General features: G+C 36.6%; 1 protein-coding gene across 4 annotated transcripts in view; it reads right to left on the reverse strand.

The window, feature by feature from the left end:
• The window catches only part of COL11A1 (collagen, type XI, alpha 1), a 241,690-nt gene extending 225,065 nt beyond the window's left edge, over positions 1–16,625 (reverse strand). For all 4 annotated transcript variants that reach the window (XM_011975884.1, XM_011975869.1, XM_011975892.1 and 1 more), the window contains exon 1: positions 16,216–16,625. In XM_011975884.1, coding sequence (XP_011831274.1) covers positions 16,216–16,321 — 106 coding nt within the window. In that variant the 5' untranslated portion in view covers positions 16,322–16,625. The remainder of the gene's footprint in view (positions 1–16,215) is intronic.
• Between the last annotated feature and the right edge of the window lie 1,008 nt (positions 16,626–17,633).

A 17,633-nucleotide genomic window follows, 5' to 3' on the forward strand; every position in this document is an offset into this window, starting at 1 on the left:
AAACAAAACCAACTGCATAGTAAAATTCATAATTAGAAAGGTCAAGAAACATACATAGTAAAATATTCTGAAGTGCAATTAATGAAAAAGTGTGACTTCCAGCAAAATCAACTGTATCAGCATCCCATTGCGGCCTGTTTATAATTCTAACCTATTTAGGGATTGGGAGAAATACAGTTGACCCTTGAACAATACTAGTTTGAAATGTATAGGTCCTGTTATCTGTGAATTTGTTTCAATACACAAATTTAAAATTTAAAAAACATTTTTGGAGATTTGTGACAATTTGAGAAACCTTCCAGATGAACAAAGTAGCCTAAAAATATCAAAAACATTAAGAAAAAGTTAAGTATGTCATGAACGCACAAAATATATGTAGATACAAGTCTTTTATGGTTTACTACCACAAAATAGAGACAAAGTATAAGAAGCCAAAATTTGTCAAATCTTATGCACACAAACACAGATCATACATGGCACCATTATACATGGCACCATTCATAGTGGAGCGAAATGTAAACAAATGTAAAGATGCAGCAATAAATCAAAACTGAATAAGATTAACTGAAAGGCATACTGTATACTGTAATCATTTGTTAGCCACCTCCTGTTGCTATTGTGGTGAGCCGAAATGTGGCAAGTATCTGCTTAAATATCATCTCCACACGAGCAGTGGACCTCTCTAGGAAATTGCCTATCTCTGTAAAAAGTGATCTCTCAGGGTTCTCATGTCCTTTTCATCATGTTTAGTGCAATATTGTAAACCTTGAAAAGCAACAGGGAACCTATCTGAAGTGCCACTAATGTTTTACATACTCCCGAGAAGCAGAGAAAAGTCCACACACACACACACACACACACACACACACACACAAAGTTGAATTGTTTGATATGTACTGTAGATTGAGGTCTGCTGTGGTTGCCTGCCATTTCAAGATAAATGAGTCCAGCCTAAGGATCATTGTTTAAATAAAAAAAAATTAAAAAAGAAAGAAAAGAAAAGAAATCTATGAATCGGTCACTGCATCTATGCCAGTAATTTGCAAAAATCTCACAGTTTTGCAAAGAATCTTTTTAAAAAATCTTATATTGAAAATGCAGCTTTATGTGGGTGAGGGGGGCTATGAGAAAGCCGTTATGTAACTATGAAGTTCAATATGATTTAAGAAAAAGTGAAGTTGTTATATGACAACTTAAAGCAAAAGCAAGGTTAAGAATCTAAAGCTGAAGAATTTAATGCCAACAAAGGGTCGTTTGATAATTTTAGAAAGAGGTCTGGCTTTAAAAATGTCAAGATAACAGGAGAAGCAGCTTTCATTGATGAACAGGGAGCGAACCATTTCCCAGATACCACTAAGAAAACCACTGAGGAGAAAGGATACCTGCCTGAACAGGTTTTTTCATGCATATGAAACAGCCCTATTCTGGAAAAAAAAAAAAAAAAAAAAAATTCCACAAAGAATATTTACTAGGAAGGAAGAAGAGCAAGCACCAAGATTTAAGGTAAGAAGCAATAGGCTAATTCTACTGCTGTGTAAATTCAATCAGGTTTATGAGGAGGGCAGCCCTTTATCTATAAAGTTGCTAACTCCAAGCCTTGAAAGGAAAAGATAAACATCAACGCCTGTCTTTCAGTAGTACTACAAGAAGGCTTGGACAAGAACTCTTTTTCTGGAGTGGTTCCATCAATATTTTGTCCTTGAAGTCGGAAAATATATTGCCAGTAAGAAACTGCCTTTTAAAGTTCTTTTAATATCGGACAATGCCCCTGGCCACCCACAATCCCATTAATTCAGTGACAAAGGTGTCCAAGCGGCCTACTTGTCCACAAATAGATCTGTAATTCAACCTCTGTGTCACAGGGTAATAAGAATCTTTAAGGCTCACTCACATGGTACTTTATGGAAAGCACTGTCAAAGCTTTGGAGGAGAACCCTGATAGAAAGAACATCATGGAAGTCTGGAAGGGTTACATCATTGAAGATGTCATCATTGTTACAGAGAAAGCCTTGAAAGCCATCAAGCTTGAAACAATAAATTCCTCCTGAAGAAAACTGTGGCCATATGTTATCCATGGCTTCATAGGATTTGCAGCAGAGCAAATCAAGGAAATCAGGAAAGAGATTGTGGACTTGGTAAAAAAAAAAAAAAAAAAAATGTGGAGGTGTGGGGGTAAAGGGTTTTTCAAGGTATGGATCTTGGAAAAATTCAAGAGCTAATAGACACCACACAGGAGTAATTAGCAGAAGACAACTTGATGAGGATGAATGCTTCCAAACCAGTGTCAGAAGATGGGGAAGAAGAAATAGAAGAAGCAGTGTCAGAAAACAGATTGATATTAGACAATCTGACAGAAGTGGTCTGATTATTGAAGATTTCTTTTGGCTTCTTTTATCACATAGATCCTTCTATGATATGGTCACTAAAATTAAAGAAAACAGTGGAAGAAGGATTGGTATCATATGAAAACTTTTTTTAGAGATATGAAAAAGCAAAAAGTAAGGCAGCAATTACAATGTATATCCCTAAAGTTACACTGGTGTGTCTCCAGCTCCTGCCTCCCCTTCCACTTCTTCTGCCTCTGCCATCCCTGAAACAAGATCAGCCCCTTGTCTTCCTCCTCCTCCTCAACATGAAGATGATGATGATAATAATGAAAATCTTTATGATGATCCACTTACATTTAATGAATACTAAATATATTGTCTCATCCTTATGTTTCTTAAGAACATTTTCTTTTCTCTATTATAAGAATACAGCATAAATTTATATATATATATAAAAACATGCAAAATATGTATTAATCAACTGTTTATTTCATCAATAAGGCTTCCTGTGAATGGCAGGCATTAGTAATTAAGTCTTGGGGAAGTCAAAAGTTATACATGGATTTTCAATGCACAGGTGGTAGGCTCCTCTTACCCTCATGCTGGTCAAGAGTCGACTCTACATAAAATACAGGATTCTGAATTTATCTTTAATTAAGGGCAATACTACTTTCTAGGTAGCCATCACTATGGTTCTCTTAAACCAACAAAACAAAGTACAAAATGCCACCACCATTTCTATAGAGCTGTCATTTCTCAGAACACCTGAATTAATATGCACAGTGTCCATCAAATAAGAAAAAATGCTTTACTGTGTAGAATTTGGCTCTCATATTGACTATGCATAACCGTGTAAAATGGAATAACAAACTATGGCAATTATTGGATACAGATGGCCTAGATGCTGCTAACATCTGAAGGCTTAAATAATTTAAGGCAACATTTACATTCCAAAATTATCTAATTTCACATTTTGCATAGAAAATTAACGCAAACTCAGTATCTTTAAATGCACCATTATTTTCTATACATGAAAAAATGTTTGATTAGTACCAGGGAAAAAATGAATCAGGAAAAGATTATAGGGAGGGTTGCAAAGGCCTGGAAAATAATATCAAATAAAAAGAACAGGCAAGTCCTTAATAAGAAAATGATATTTGGGCAAAGCCTACAACATCATAGAAAGCTCCTTTATCCCGTTATTTTTGCAGAATAGGATTCTAAGCAAAAGGAAAAACAAGTGCAAAGAACCTAAGACAATGGTTGGCCCAGAATGTTGAAGGAAATGCAAGGAGACGAATATGTCTCCAACAAAGGGATCTTTTTTCAAAAAATTCTCCCCCATACCCACTTCCTAATATTTTGGCTCTCTTTTCTGCTCAGGTCCCTTCATTTGTACATTGGATATTTTCTCATGTAAATCTGTGTAGCAGAAAATATTGTTCAGTTTGGATAGACAGTATGGAGAATTAACCAAAAAAAGATAGCTGAAATTCAGATTGAAGAAATTTAGTTCTGTGTAAAGTTATTTTAAACTCTGTATTATATAAAAGCCAATGTGAATATGTATGCACTCGATGTGAATATGTGAATAGTGCTATGAAAAAGATTGATGGCATGGACAAGAAAAGAAGAATGAAAGAGATGTGGTCAGAGAAGTAAAAGTGAGGGTACATTGAGAACTGAATGCATAGGTCTTGTGGAATGTTCAGGGAGACTAGATTTTATTCTAAATGAGATTTTAAAACCATTGGAAGGGTAAGGGGAGAAGGACGATGAGAATCAACTTTTTTTTTTTTTTTTTTAAGAGCAATTTTAGGTTTACAGAAAATTGAGAGGAAGGTGCAGAGATTTTCCATTCAGTTTATGTTTTCAGACCACTGGGGCTGCTGTGTTGAGAAGAAAGTTTAGGCACACTGGAGTGGAATCAGGCGGCAGTAGGGAAGTAACTGCAATTTTCCAGATATAAAATGTTGCTTTCTTAGACTGAGGCAGAAAGTACGGGTCAGATTCTACATACATTCTGAAAGTGGAGCAGACAGGAGTTGCTGATAGGTAGAAAAGGAGATAAGAGAGAAAATGAGTCAAAGCTAACTTCAAGATTTGTAGCTGGATGGAACATCATGATTGATTGGGTTGCCATTAAGTGAGATGGAGAAGACTAAGAGAAGAACAGGTTTTAGGAGAGGAGTTCTGCAGTTCAGTTTTGGGTATACTAAGTGTGAGATGACTTCATAAATACTGTCAGAAATCACTGAGTAGGCAGTCAAGTATGCAAGTCTGAAGTTCAGGGTAAAGCAGGATAGAAATAAAACTGTAGGAGTTGACCAATGCTATCCAGAGCTACAATTAATTAATCAATGACATTACTTTAAAATTCTGTTTGAATAATTTCCACTCAAAGAGACCTTTAACATTTAAAACAATGCTGACAATAAACAGTTGGTACTCTCAAATAATCAAAATAGAGATCATGACTTCACATATTAATCCTAAGAAACAAAAATCATTATTTGCCATTTTTGTTCTAAAAGCTGTTATACTTTGGGTAATAACAAGGACAGTCATGTAAGGTTTAGAAATGCTAAGTGATGTTTTTGTCTTATAGCAGATTTTACTTTAACATTTCTTTCATACTCCCTTATAGAAGTGGAGGTTTAGTTATATATTTGGCAAGACTACAGGACCATAGCTCCATATAAAGTGTGACTTAAATGTACTCATTACCATTGAGAACCCCAGGTAACTTTACAGTGGGGCTGGCTATTCCAGAAAAAACTGCATGACCCCAGTTCACTGACTGTCAGAGGATCCAATGGTAGTGGGACAACCAAGTTGTGTGTAGATATCAAAGCATGCACTGACCCTGCTAATTTGGCAGTTTACTTGTACTTTTCAATTAGTGGCATGTTTCCACGCTATGCAGAAAAACCTATCCTTAGGATCTTACGTTATGTGTCCCCTGCCTCCTTCCCCAGCACCATCTCACGTTTTACCCCCACTGCTGCTTCTCCAGACACAATGCCATTTTTCAAGTCCTTTCTTCAAATCCCTTATGGTGTCATTCTCCCTTCATAAAGGCCTTCACATCACTTCCTGGAATGCTCTTTCCTCTTCACTTTAGTTAATTATTCAATGCTCAACTGGTACTTTCTCAGGGAAGCTTTCTTTGACCTTACTGAACTTCTCTTCTGTATTCTCCAGGAACCATACACCTCTCCTTCAAAGCATCTAGCATAGCTGTAGTTTTATATTTACTTGTGCCACTATTTGATTAATTACTGTCTCCTCAAGTAGACCATAATCACTCTGAGGCAGGTTTGTAACTATCTTTGCCCACCAACTTCCTTTAGCTTATAATGAGCTTTTAACCTGTACTTGTTGAATATGCAATGAAATGAATAAATTAGTTTAGAATTTAGGAAGAGCATTTAATAGGTATTTAACAGATATTTGTTGAATAAGTAAATGAATAATTGCATGTATTAATTAGCTTTTCACTCCATGAGAATAGAGATCATCATACTGTCTGTATAGCCACAGCACTTAACACTGTGATTAACACAGAAGATAGTCATTTAACTTTCACGGTTATCAAACAGCCTCAATCCTGAACATTTTTATATCATAAAAGCTTGACCTGAAAATGGAAAGCAAAAATAGCATCACAACTCCGAGTATGGTGAAGAAAAGAACACAAACTAGTTGAGAGTGTGATATTTTAAAAGTATAGCATTTCTAATTTACAAATAACCAAGGCTGTTAAAAAAAGGTGTATTATAAAACTAAAATTACACTTCCAATATAACCACTTGACTTTAATGCTGAGAAGAACAATATTTATTGGCATTTAGTTTATTACATTCTCTGGAGAGAATGATGAAAAGAAAGCATTTTCTACATTGTAATTAGTTGATTTCCTCAATTCAGTTACTGCAGAGCCACTACTGTTTAGCAACAGCATATTTATCAAATAATTTGCACATTATGATGAACAACCTTTCACTTGACTTCCAGTGCCTAGTTATACAAGCCAGACACATTTCTATTTATGTATATGTTTGTTTCCTATTACAGATGGTTTGTAAACCCCTGCTTCTGCATCAACATTATCTGTGAAACTTTATAAACCATCTATGCTTGGATGTCATAAAATACTATTTCATCAAAGTCCCCAGCATTAGGATTGGAAATAATTGTGATACTAAGCCACGGACCCCTGTCCTCTTGACTTTATTGAAAATATCTTGCTTATGAGTTCATTCATTCAACAAATATTTATTGGCTATCTATTTTGCTCCAGATATGGTGACAGATGCCAGAATGATTTGCATCGATGAAAAATATGTATTTCCTGCTTTCATTATGCCATCAAAAATGTTTTTAGATAAGTATTTGAGTTTTGGGTAAGTACAGTGTGCTTTATAATGTTATGCCAGGCTAACTAACCCAATCTTCGATGATTGAAGAAAGTTATTTCTAGAGGAGACAATATCTAAATCTCAAGCAAAGATAATTTTTACTTTTAGAAATAACAAAGTAGGAGAGTGCTTAGGGTAGAGGTCATAGGTTGTCTTGGAGGCAAAATAGAGACTGATAGTCTCAGTAAATCACAATAATATCAGCAGAAATTGGTTCAAGATAATTCTGTAGACATGGAGAGTAGGTGATACACATAACTATATATCACATCTCAGGTGGTTAGGTTATGGACAACCAAGTCATTAGCAATGTCAACAACGCCCTCACTTCGTTCAGCAAAGTTTTATCAAATGCCTACTATGTGATGGATTCTGTTCTAGATGCTTTGAACACATGAAATAAAGCAGATAAATATACCTATACTAGTGATTTTAGTGTAACTAAAATATACAATGGATAGCAATATAGTATAAAAACTATGTAACTATATTCCAAAAGATTTTACAACTATTGTTTATTAATCTTATTAAGCACTTCGAAGATCTATATGTTTCTTGTTTGGAGATGGTACTTCATAATACAATAATTCCAATATATGTAAAATATATAATTTATTTCCTAACTTGAAGAATGAGTTTATTGAAATAATCATAAAATACTTTATACACATATGCACATACACCCACACACATTCATATATATATGTACATATATACACATATATACATATATACATACATATACACATATATACACATATATACATACATACGTACATATACACATATATACATATATATGAACATATATATACACATATATACATATATATGAACATATATATGGATAAACCTCTATTTCTAATAGTTTATAAGCAAAGTCAGACAACTAATCCCCAATAGCATACCAATGTGAGATGAAAGATTCAATAATGAATATATGAGAGGACTATTTCCAATTATCAATTTTACAGATTGATATTATTCTCAGATTAAACTTTCTTGTTCACTAGTAGAAAAGTAAAATTATTATTTGTGCTACTGTCAATACCACTTCATATCTTAAGGTATTAACAAAACAAAGTTTTGGAGGTAATACAGTCAGTCTGTAGCAAAAAATATTCAGAGGCATCTTTGGAGAAAATGCAAAACTGTTTTCCATATGAAAAAACTAGAGGTAAATTGCAATTTATTTACTTTTAGAAAATGAATTTAAAAAGGAGGAGTCACTACTCATGTCACTACTAACACCATAATCTGAGGAGGTCCTGAGGAGGTCCTCAAACTTTCAGTTCACACCATTCCAAGCTAACCCAATTTTAATCTTGTTCCAGTCTTCTGGGTAAAACAAGAATATAATTAACCTAAACAGTTACTATATCAATGTTGTGTATTTTGTCACCATGGTAGACACCGGGGACACAGATAAAACTAGATCACAGTCACTACCCACCCAGGAACTCCTAGAAGAAGACTGACATATAAATGAGTAATTTTTAAAATAATGATGTTACATTCTCTCAGTTGATTACGCTCCAAAAAAGCTTTTGGATAATCAAGTCTGACATTTTTATGCTGAAGACAATAAGAAAACTCCCGTACATCAATCCCCAAAAGCAGAATAAGGCCTGACGATCCTTGCAATGGATCCTGATTAGGACAAGCAATGATCTATAAGAGTTATTTTACTTAATGAAACCAAGCCAACCACAACTGGAACCGTGAATACTAATAGATGCATCTGTCAGCTTCTCCTTAAGTTAGTCAAAGGAACAAAAGTAATATTTAATGGCTCCCAGAAACTCTCCTTTCAGTTCTCCACTACCACTGAGGCTTAGGTTTGTCCATAAAATGGTAAGAGTAATATGATCTCCACCACCGAACTTAAGTGCAGGCTGAAGAGTTATCTGGATTCTGACATCACCTTTTACCAGAACCTCCTTATATTTCTCCTTGAAGGCAGTCAAGTTATTCACCCAATGACCTGATATTTTCTGGGGTTTAGCTGCATGATGTGTACATTAATATTGGGCCCCAGGGCACCATAATCATAAGACAAGTCTAGGAGGCTGTGTAGAAGCATTAGAACACCCAGCAAAGTAAACATGGACAAGTGGTCAAAAGCAAGGGCCCTGGAGAAAGCTTGGCAGCATTCAAATTCTGGGCCTACTACTTACTAGCTGTGTGACTTTAGGCAAAATCTTTCACTTCTCTGTTTTTCAGTTATCTCATGGGTAAAATCAGTATTTTGATATCAGTTTACTTCCAGGAAAACTGTCACAATTCAATAAGATTCTCTATGAAAGTGCATATGGCAGAATCTTGCACATACTGAGCATGCATTCGGTATTAGGGCTCACTATTATATCCACCTTGATATATAAGGGAACGTTTTCTGGAGCTATGGTATTTTACTTAAATTTTGAAGTATAAAGTAGGAGAAGGTGTTTGCTGATGGAAGAGAATGAGATATACGTTCCAGGGAGAGTGTTCAAAGATAGGGGAGAATACAGGCAAGAGGTTTAACATCACTCAGTACAAGGTAAATGGAAGTGGGCTTGGGGAGGTAGGAAATGGCTGGTCATGGGCTTGGACATAAAGATAGGCCACATCCCAAAGGGCACTCTAAGCCACTTAGACAACAAACTTATCCTAAAAGCCAGTGAAATACTGTGATGTTTCATTTGCATTCAAATAGAAGAGTGACAGTAAGTAGTAGGTTGAACTCCACTCTTAGACTCTAAGGACAGAAGTAAAGGAAAGACAGACACCACTGTAGTATTTGTGTTTTTTCTTTCTCGGCAGAGCTATCTAAGAGCACCAAGTATGAAAGAGCACCAAGTATCTAAGAGCACCAAGTATGAAAATGTTCTCATTCGCCGACCACTGCTCTTTCTGGCAGTCATCCTTTCAGGAAGTCTATGTGAAAATCTGAGTGAGGAAGGAAAGCCAACTACCTCACACAGTCTAAGGTTCACTCCTTTAAGCCCGGATGTCAGTTTACCAGTCAAACAGAGGAAGGAAGCTTCCCCTGATACTCTATGCGCTCAAGTTCTATGAATAGGGACCTTCATTTGCCTGTACAGTACAGAGCCATTCAAGAGCAATTAAATTTGGTTAAAATAAGAAAGAAATGCTTTTTAAGAAAAAAAAAAAAAAAGAAGGTTTGAGGGGATTGCAAAAGTTGATTGTGCTAAAGCACTTTTACACAGGTTTGTTTTAGTTCTCAATTGTCAAGTCGTATTTAAGCTGGTCTCTTACTCTGAAATATGATAACCTTTCCTTTCTCTGAGTTCTTTCTCCTAAATTAATAGCACTGTCTCTAATTCCATGTGGAGCAAGCAAAGAGTTTATTTTACCAGATAACAGTAGGTCTGGTGATCAGCCAATGTCTAAAGAACCACTAGCCAAGTCAGTAGTAGGCCAAAGACTGCAACTGATAAATAGATATTACTCACTAAATCACTTTAAAATTGTCTTTCATCTTTGCTACGAGCTAGTATTATTCATGTTGAGTTCTGACACAACTGAATGTATAAAAGAATACACTTACCTATATCAATAAAACCATATTAGGGTTTTGAAGGAGGGAGAAAGAAATACATTAGATGCATTCTAAAACAGAAAGTATTTTAAAATTGGAAAAAAAAATCTTTAGGTTTTGAATTAAATTGCAAGATAATTTAGAAGGAATATGTCCTCAGGTAGAAAGTGAATTAATGTATACTAAAAGTTACACTGAAAACTGCATTTAAAGTTGACTCTTTAGTGAAAGAACTTAGGGAACACTGCAACTTTTTATAACATCTGCATATACCTCTCTTCTTTGCTAAGGAACAAAACTTGAATGGTCAAAAAAGAAAAAGTTTGGTTTCCTCTCTCACCACTCCCAACTCAGGTCATATTTCCCCAGTATTACCTGAGGGAAGTGAAGGAGTAAAAGCAGAAATGCTGACCAACGCTCAGTCCCCACTTGCCGTTGCCTTGAATTCCTAATGATTAGGCCAACCATGCTTAATTATTTCTCCAAAGGTAAGGAGAAAATAAAAGTGTATTTAATGAAATTCTGGCTTTTAAATACCTAAAGATAATCATTAAAAATCATGTACAATGATGGAGATGTCTCAGCATTTTTTAAACTCCATATTTATATAAATTGGTATAGTTACTTGTGAGTATAAAAACTCTATATAAATGCTTTCACAGTATAATCTTCAGGACCTTATGGTCATGTATTGCTTTTCCCTAAAGACAGAAAAGACTCTTAATTTGGTAGGAATACTAGTTGAAGATTGAACTTCTAGAAGTAAATGTTGAGATAGAAAATCAAATTTTTCTTCCCTTACATCCCTGCCATTTCACATACGGTAATTAAATTTGTAACAGTCGTTGACAACACAACAGATATCATGGTAGCCTATTAAGAGTGAGTACTTCCTATAAATTAACTGCCCATTTATGCCTAAGCTAAAAGGTAGTTACAGTAATTTCAGATGCTTTGACAATCCAAAATAAAAACCTTAATTAGAACTTGCACTACTACGTTCTCTCATGTTTTTTTCTAAAGTTTGCCACTTGTTTTTTTTTTAAATCTGTTAACACATAAGTGTGTCATAATGATTATTTGACATTAATAAAAGCCATATTGTATATATAAACTATGTCATCCAATTAAAATTAACATGAAAATATCAGAAATTTGCCATTTTTTATAATTTTCTTAGCTTCTTAGAAATTCAAAGTTGGACCTAGTCTTCCATTAACAACTTTAGAGAGCATACAAAACTATGTTCTTAACACAGCAACGAATAGAGTATTACACCTTCTACTCTGATGTAGATAATCTTATAAAATCACATAGTTAGGAATACAAATGATCAAAAATTACCTTTTTTCAAACGTAGTAAATAGAGTATTTTTTAAATGCATTCCGTAACTATGTTCTATTTAAATTTCTTTATATAAGGCATTTTTACTATATCTACCTTTTCACTAATCTAAACTCTAGCACATATACGGTCTAGTAATTTCAGACTTCTGTAAATAAATATAGCAATAGTGTATCAAATTATTTCTCTTTTACTGCCTTGCAATTTCACATATGGTAATTAAATTTGTAATAGTTGTTGATCGCACAACAGATATGAGGGTAGTCCATTAAGAGCAAATATTTCCTATAAACTAACTATCAATTTATTCTTGAGCTAAAAGGTACTTATGTTAGTTTCAAGTGTTTTGACAATCCAAAATAAAACTTTAATTAGAACTCGCACTACTAAGCTCTCTCCTCTCATTTCATCGTCTCAGACTTCTATCATTTAAAATTCTTTTGATCACTAGTACAGGTCTTCAATCTGCTCAGAAAAACTTTGAATATTACAGGAATATTTTTTCTGAGGAAGAGTATTCAGCTGATAACATTTTGTGCCTTAGTTTCCCCATTTATTGAGAAGGTAAGATTGATCAACAATTTCTATAATTTCTAGTGCTAGCATTCTCTTTTAAAAATCTTATCTAAACACCCTTTTTTTTAACCTTTTAAAAATTCATCTTTGTATTACACAGAGACTCTCAACCAAACTTGATTTGAATCCTCGTTATCATGAAATAGGCAGCATCTTACTACATGAATCAGAGTGAAGAGAATTTATCCCAGGAAAAAGCAAATGTTTAGAAAAGAAAGGTGACTATTTATACATTTTTTCTTAGCTAGAAATCCAACCCATAAATTTGAAAAGAGGAGATTTTGCTTTGCTGTATTTTAGGGATAACTTGAACAACCATGTGGTTCTTCTATTTTAGTCACAAATTGAATAAAATAAAAAACCTAAAAAAAATTAACTAAATTTTAAGCAATTATGTTATGTAAATACATTTCTCACTTTGCTAATGCCTAACTTTGTTTAAAATTATACAATTACCTTTTAGAGAATAACTTCTATAAAGTACCGCCTCAGTTAAGTATTAATTATGAAGCAAATTGGCACTTTAAGATATTAAGAAACTTAATTTCAAAACTAATGGACAATTAGATAAAAGAATCTGTGCCACCTAAACTGAGGCTATGTGTGTAAAGCATGCAGAAAAGTGTTTCTCTTTATTCTATGTTATTTCTCTATTATAGTCCTGATAAATTTTGAATTTAAAAAACAAATGGAAAAACATAATATTAATAAGTTTAGCAAACACTGCATTTCTTATCAGAAGCATATCTGAGTTTCTGATTTCTGATTAAGGAAACAAATGGACAAATCTGATATCTTTGCAAGGTTGAATTAGCACATACTCTGGAAGCCAGGACCATTTCACCTGCTGATCCCGGGCACTCAAAACAACACTTCTACAGGACTCACTATCAATTCCTGACAAGCTTTCAAAGTTCCAAGTTTGATCAGCCTTTTACAAGATACAGTATTGGCTTAACCACCAAAGGTTATATGTAATTTTGATTAGTAAAAACTGATTCAATTAGATTTTTTGTTAGTACTTGATTATAGCTAAGTCTAACTCTTACTTAAAACCCTTACATAAGCTCATTTATCTTAACATAATCAAAGTATGGTCACTATGAATTCCAGGTAAACCCCACCTCTTGTGAATAGTAAGCAGTGGACTAACTGCCAAAGAATATCAATAAATCACTGAGATACATCACTTATTTTAACAATAAATATATATATGAAACATAAAATTGAAGTTAATGTAAATAAATATTTATACAAATCACACTTAACCTTATTGTTCTAAATCAAAGCAAGAATTGATTTTTAATGAGTGTAATAAATATTTCCAAGTTATAGTTTGATTTTTCAAAGAAAATGATATGACTAGGTATGAAGTCATAAATTTTCTTTAATCCATTCACTTCCAAGAAACTTTCTCTATATTATTTTCTCTAGAGTCTAACTTTGTTTTGAACCCAGATGTTTTAATGCTTTAATGTTTTAATTTTATATAAAAGTAAGATCTGCTTTAAATTATCTTTGTACTTAATATCCAAACCTTATCACTGTACCTCAGTGATATCAATGCCATAGTATGATGCTGGGATATAATATCTTTATTTAGAAACTGGTATAAAATCTTACTTCTTACTTCAACCACAAATCTAAAGGCTACTCTCAGAACTGGACACTGGGTTTATGTTTCCCTTGTGTGATGATTCAGGCTTTGTAGCCAATGTTTCCTTTTTAAGCATTAATATACTATTATTCCCTTTTTGAAGTTAATTTGGGGATAAGAATGCCTACAAAAGTGGGTTTATGTTAACATGTGGCCTCCCAGGAGCAATGAGCACCAAACAGCTTGATAAAACACATTCCAAAATCTTACAATATAAATATCTAAACTATCACATAACTTTCAGGGCATTTCATCAAGAAGAAATCCAACAAAATCTAATCCTTATGCTTTGCTATTTCTGTCATTACTTGGTTTTATAAAAATAGGGAAAGTGGTTTTCCCATCATTTATTTGATGTGGTACTGGGATGCTATTTAAAAGTGTTTCAGGTATGTTGCTAGACTGAAAATAGAAAATGTATTCATTAAAAGTACAGAGTTGTGATTTTTAAAAATATCCATCGATCTTTACAGAAAGGCTCAATGTGGAAAATAAAAATAAATATCTTCAGTAAAATAATCCCTGAATTCATGCAAAAGTGTCTCTCAGAGCTTGTATTTCATTTATCACCAAAGAAATTCTCCATTTCTATAATTTTAAACAAATAGCTGCCATTACATTATTTTCATTTACATGCATATGTAACATGCTGAAAAAGAAATGGTATATCCATTTTTCCTTTATCAAGGGTCCTTTTTCAGTACTACTGTAGTTAAGAAGGACTCACAGAGGTCTCAAGTCCCATGGTAGATGCAGGAATTCTAAATAATAAACAAAACCAGCAGAGGGCAGAACTGCTGACAGAATGGACCAATCCAACCGGTGACCAGGTACTAAAAGTAAAATACAAACTTTTTGATGGATTTCACTTTCAAAGACTCTCTTATCTATCCGTGAAAATGTGGAAATGAATGAATCAACATAATTAATCAACATAATAAATCCTTTCAAAATTCAAATATAGTCCTAATGGGAATTTCACTGCATTTACCAGGAAAAATCACCCGGGGGAATAATTTAGCGCTGCCTGCTACTTGGGAAGCTGACAGTCACTAAGCGTGTGGAAGGAATAATCTGGTCGCAGAGATCGGCCTCCAGGAGGGCAGACTCCCGTTAGGGAGAGCTCAGATCTTGGCATCTAGGCCCAAGGCCAGACTCAGGTTTCTGCTAAAGCCTACGCATTTGGGCTTGACCATTTTTATCTCCCTTGACCCATCCTCGTCACCCTCCTTCCTATCCCCCAGCTTCTTTCTGCACTCCTCACAAAGCTTGCTTTCTACTCTAAACTGCCTGGGCTCCCTGAGCTCCAAAGGCGTTCGCCTGCCAGCCGATTCTAAGGCACCTAACGGACCGCTCCAGCCAGATGCCTTTTCAGGAAAGGGCGGGGGAAGGGAGGGAGAAGGCAGAGGGGAGGAGTGAAGTCGCTCTCCCTCCGTGGGTACTGACAGGGCTGCAGACTTCCGAGCAGGTCTGGCCATTGAATATTTGGTGGTGCCACGTAGGAACTTTTCCTTACCTCTCTCCTCCCACCCCACCCACACCCCCTCCCCTTCCCTCCCAATCCCTAGTCCTCCGCCCCCACCCCATTTGCTTGACGACTTTCATCATTCTCCAAGAGAACTGCACGTCCAACCTGCAAGAAGAAGCGGAGGGGTGGGGTGGGGGGAGTCACTGAAATTCAGGGGAAAGTGTTCTCCCTATCTTCAACCTATTCCTAATAATCTGCCAATTTTTGTCCACTTAAAATAGATTGACCCTCCCGCGCCCCCCAAACACACACAGTGTTCCTAATCTTCTAGATTCACCCCCCTGGTTTCTCTTATATCCCCGAAACTAAAACAGCCTGCTTCTCACTTTGTTGCAGACAAAGAACTTTATCAAGGTTCATTTTATACCCTTTATATTTTCTCCTCAGCTCACCCTTAAAAAGATATTCCCATTAGTTAGAATCTGAAGAAACCAGATGTGTTCCAAGGGCAGTCTAAAGACTGTGCCTCAAACAAAAGCTTTGTATAACTGCCCTTGTGTTCAAGGTAATATTTTTCCTCTTTTCAAAGAGACTGAAAAGTGGTGAAGGGCATTTTCAGCAGGCTCTCCGCCTGACAGATCTTTTTTCCTGCTACCTACCTCCTCTCCCTTTATTGTCCCGCCTACATCCATCTCTTTCTCCAATTTCCAATTCCAACCTGGTAGCAGCTACAATCTGGATTTTATTTTAGGGAATTGCTTTTTTTTTTTTTTTTTTTTTTCTTGAAGAGCAGGAGGAAGGGTAAAGAGGTGGGGGGAGGGGCGCAGGAGTAAGACCCACGGCAATCTCCCACCTCCCCAAATCCATTTTTTCTTACCTCCTCTGACCTCTCTAGCTTGGAAGAGGAAAGTCAACGCGAGGGTTGTTACGGTGAAATCCCAGAGCCACCGTTTCGTTTTCCACCTAGAGGACCACGGCTCCATCTCCGAGCCCCGCACTCACAACTGTGAACTCAACCCACGAAATTGCGACTGCAGACCAACTTCGTCCTTTCCAAGGTATTGCCGGGGATGTTTGCTACACAGCCATTGGGGAGGGAGAGGGTGAAAAAGTCAAAGGGCTTTTTCTTCTAAATTTGATGGTTTGCTTTCTTCGTGTCTCTACCCCCTTCCTCTCCCTCTGAGTTGGCCCCGCCGGCCCGGACCCTCCGATCCTTCCTCTGCCGGGCCCTGCCTTCAGAATGAAGGCAGATGAGGGGCTTCCACCAACAAGCTGAGAGTACTGTGTGCCCCTAAAGGCTTCATGCCGTCAGTGGGCTGGACGAGCGGCTCCGGGCAGCCCCCTCCTCCGCCCACTCCCCTCCCTGCTCCTGGCTCCCCCACCCAGGGCGAAACTGACAAGCAGCCTGAGGGTCAGACCCAATCACACGCCTCTGGGCGGCCCCAAGCCCGCCCCCGCCTCCCTCAGCCCAAGAATGAGGACTCCCGGCAGGCCCAGCCCACCAGCCACCCCCCATCTCCCCACTCCTCTCCTCCCTCCTCGCCCACCAAATCCCCGAGAAAAAATGGGAGGGAGTTACGCGGGACGCGTGCTTGGCTCCAGCACTTTGGGAATGAAAGGAATTGCAGGAGAGCCCCGGAGCACCCGGAGTTTTCAAGGAGCTTCTGTATTCAATAAAAACAGCTACTTGTCTACTTGCACCCGTCTGTTAGCTCTCACCCTTCGGCGGGAGAGGGGAGGAGTCCAGCGCCTGATCGGCCACACCGCTGGAGTCCTGGGCTGGCGGCGGTAACCTTATCCTTGTGCAAAAATCTGCTTCGTATGGCAGACGTGGAACCAGTGGACTCATTGCGCTGCCTACTCTGAAAGGTGTTTTTATTTTTATTTTTTAAACCCAATAATTAGAAGAAATGAATGAAGGTGGCATGGAGGGACCCTAGAGGTCAAAACCTAGAGTTTGTAGGGAAGTCCTCTTTGGAGATCTGAAACTGACAGGTTTATCTCTTAAACATTTAAATTCAGCACTAGGTTCATTCAGGAACTGTACTTAAAAGAGTTGAACTGTACTCTGAGGGAGGAGGAAGAAAAAATGTATGGGAGCTGACATTAAGAGGGTGAGTAATTTAATTTTCCAGCTGATTCTGTTCTGATCCTGGATGAGGGGGTACTGAGGAGGGTGTAGAAAAGGCGAGGAAAGCAACTAATAGAAATCTCCAAGAGGCCCTGCCCACAGCTCCTCATTAAGGGCCTGGCCCTGGCCCTCAGCCTCAGGAGCCAAAAACATGGTCACTCCAC

Source organism: Mandrillus leucophaeus, unplaced genomic scaffold (assembly GCF_000951045.1).
Source record: "Mandrillus leucophaeus isolate KB7577 unplaced genomic scaffold, Mleu.le_1.0 Scaffold1012, whole genome shotgun sequence".
In the NCBI taxonomy this organism is placed as follows: Eukaryota; Metazoa; Chordata; class Mammalia; order Primates; family Cercopithecidae; genus Mandrillus; species Mandrillus leucophaeus.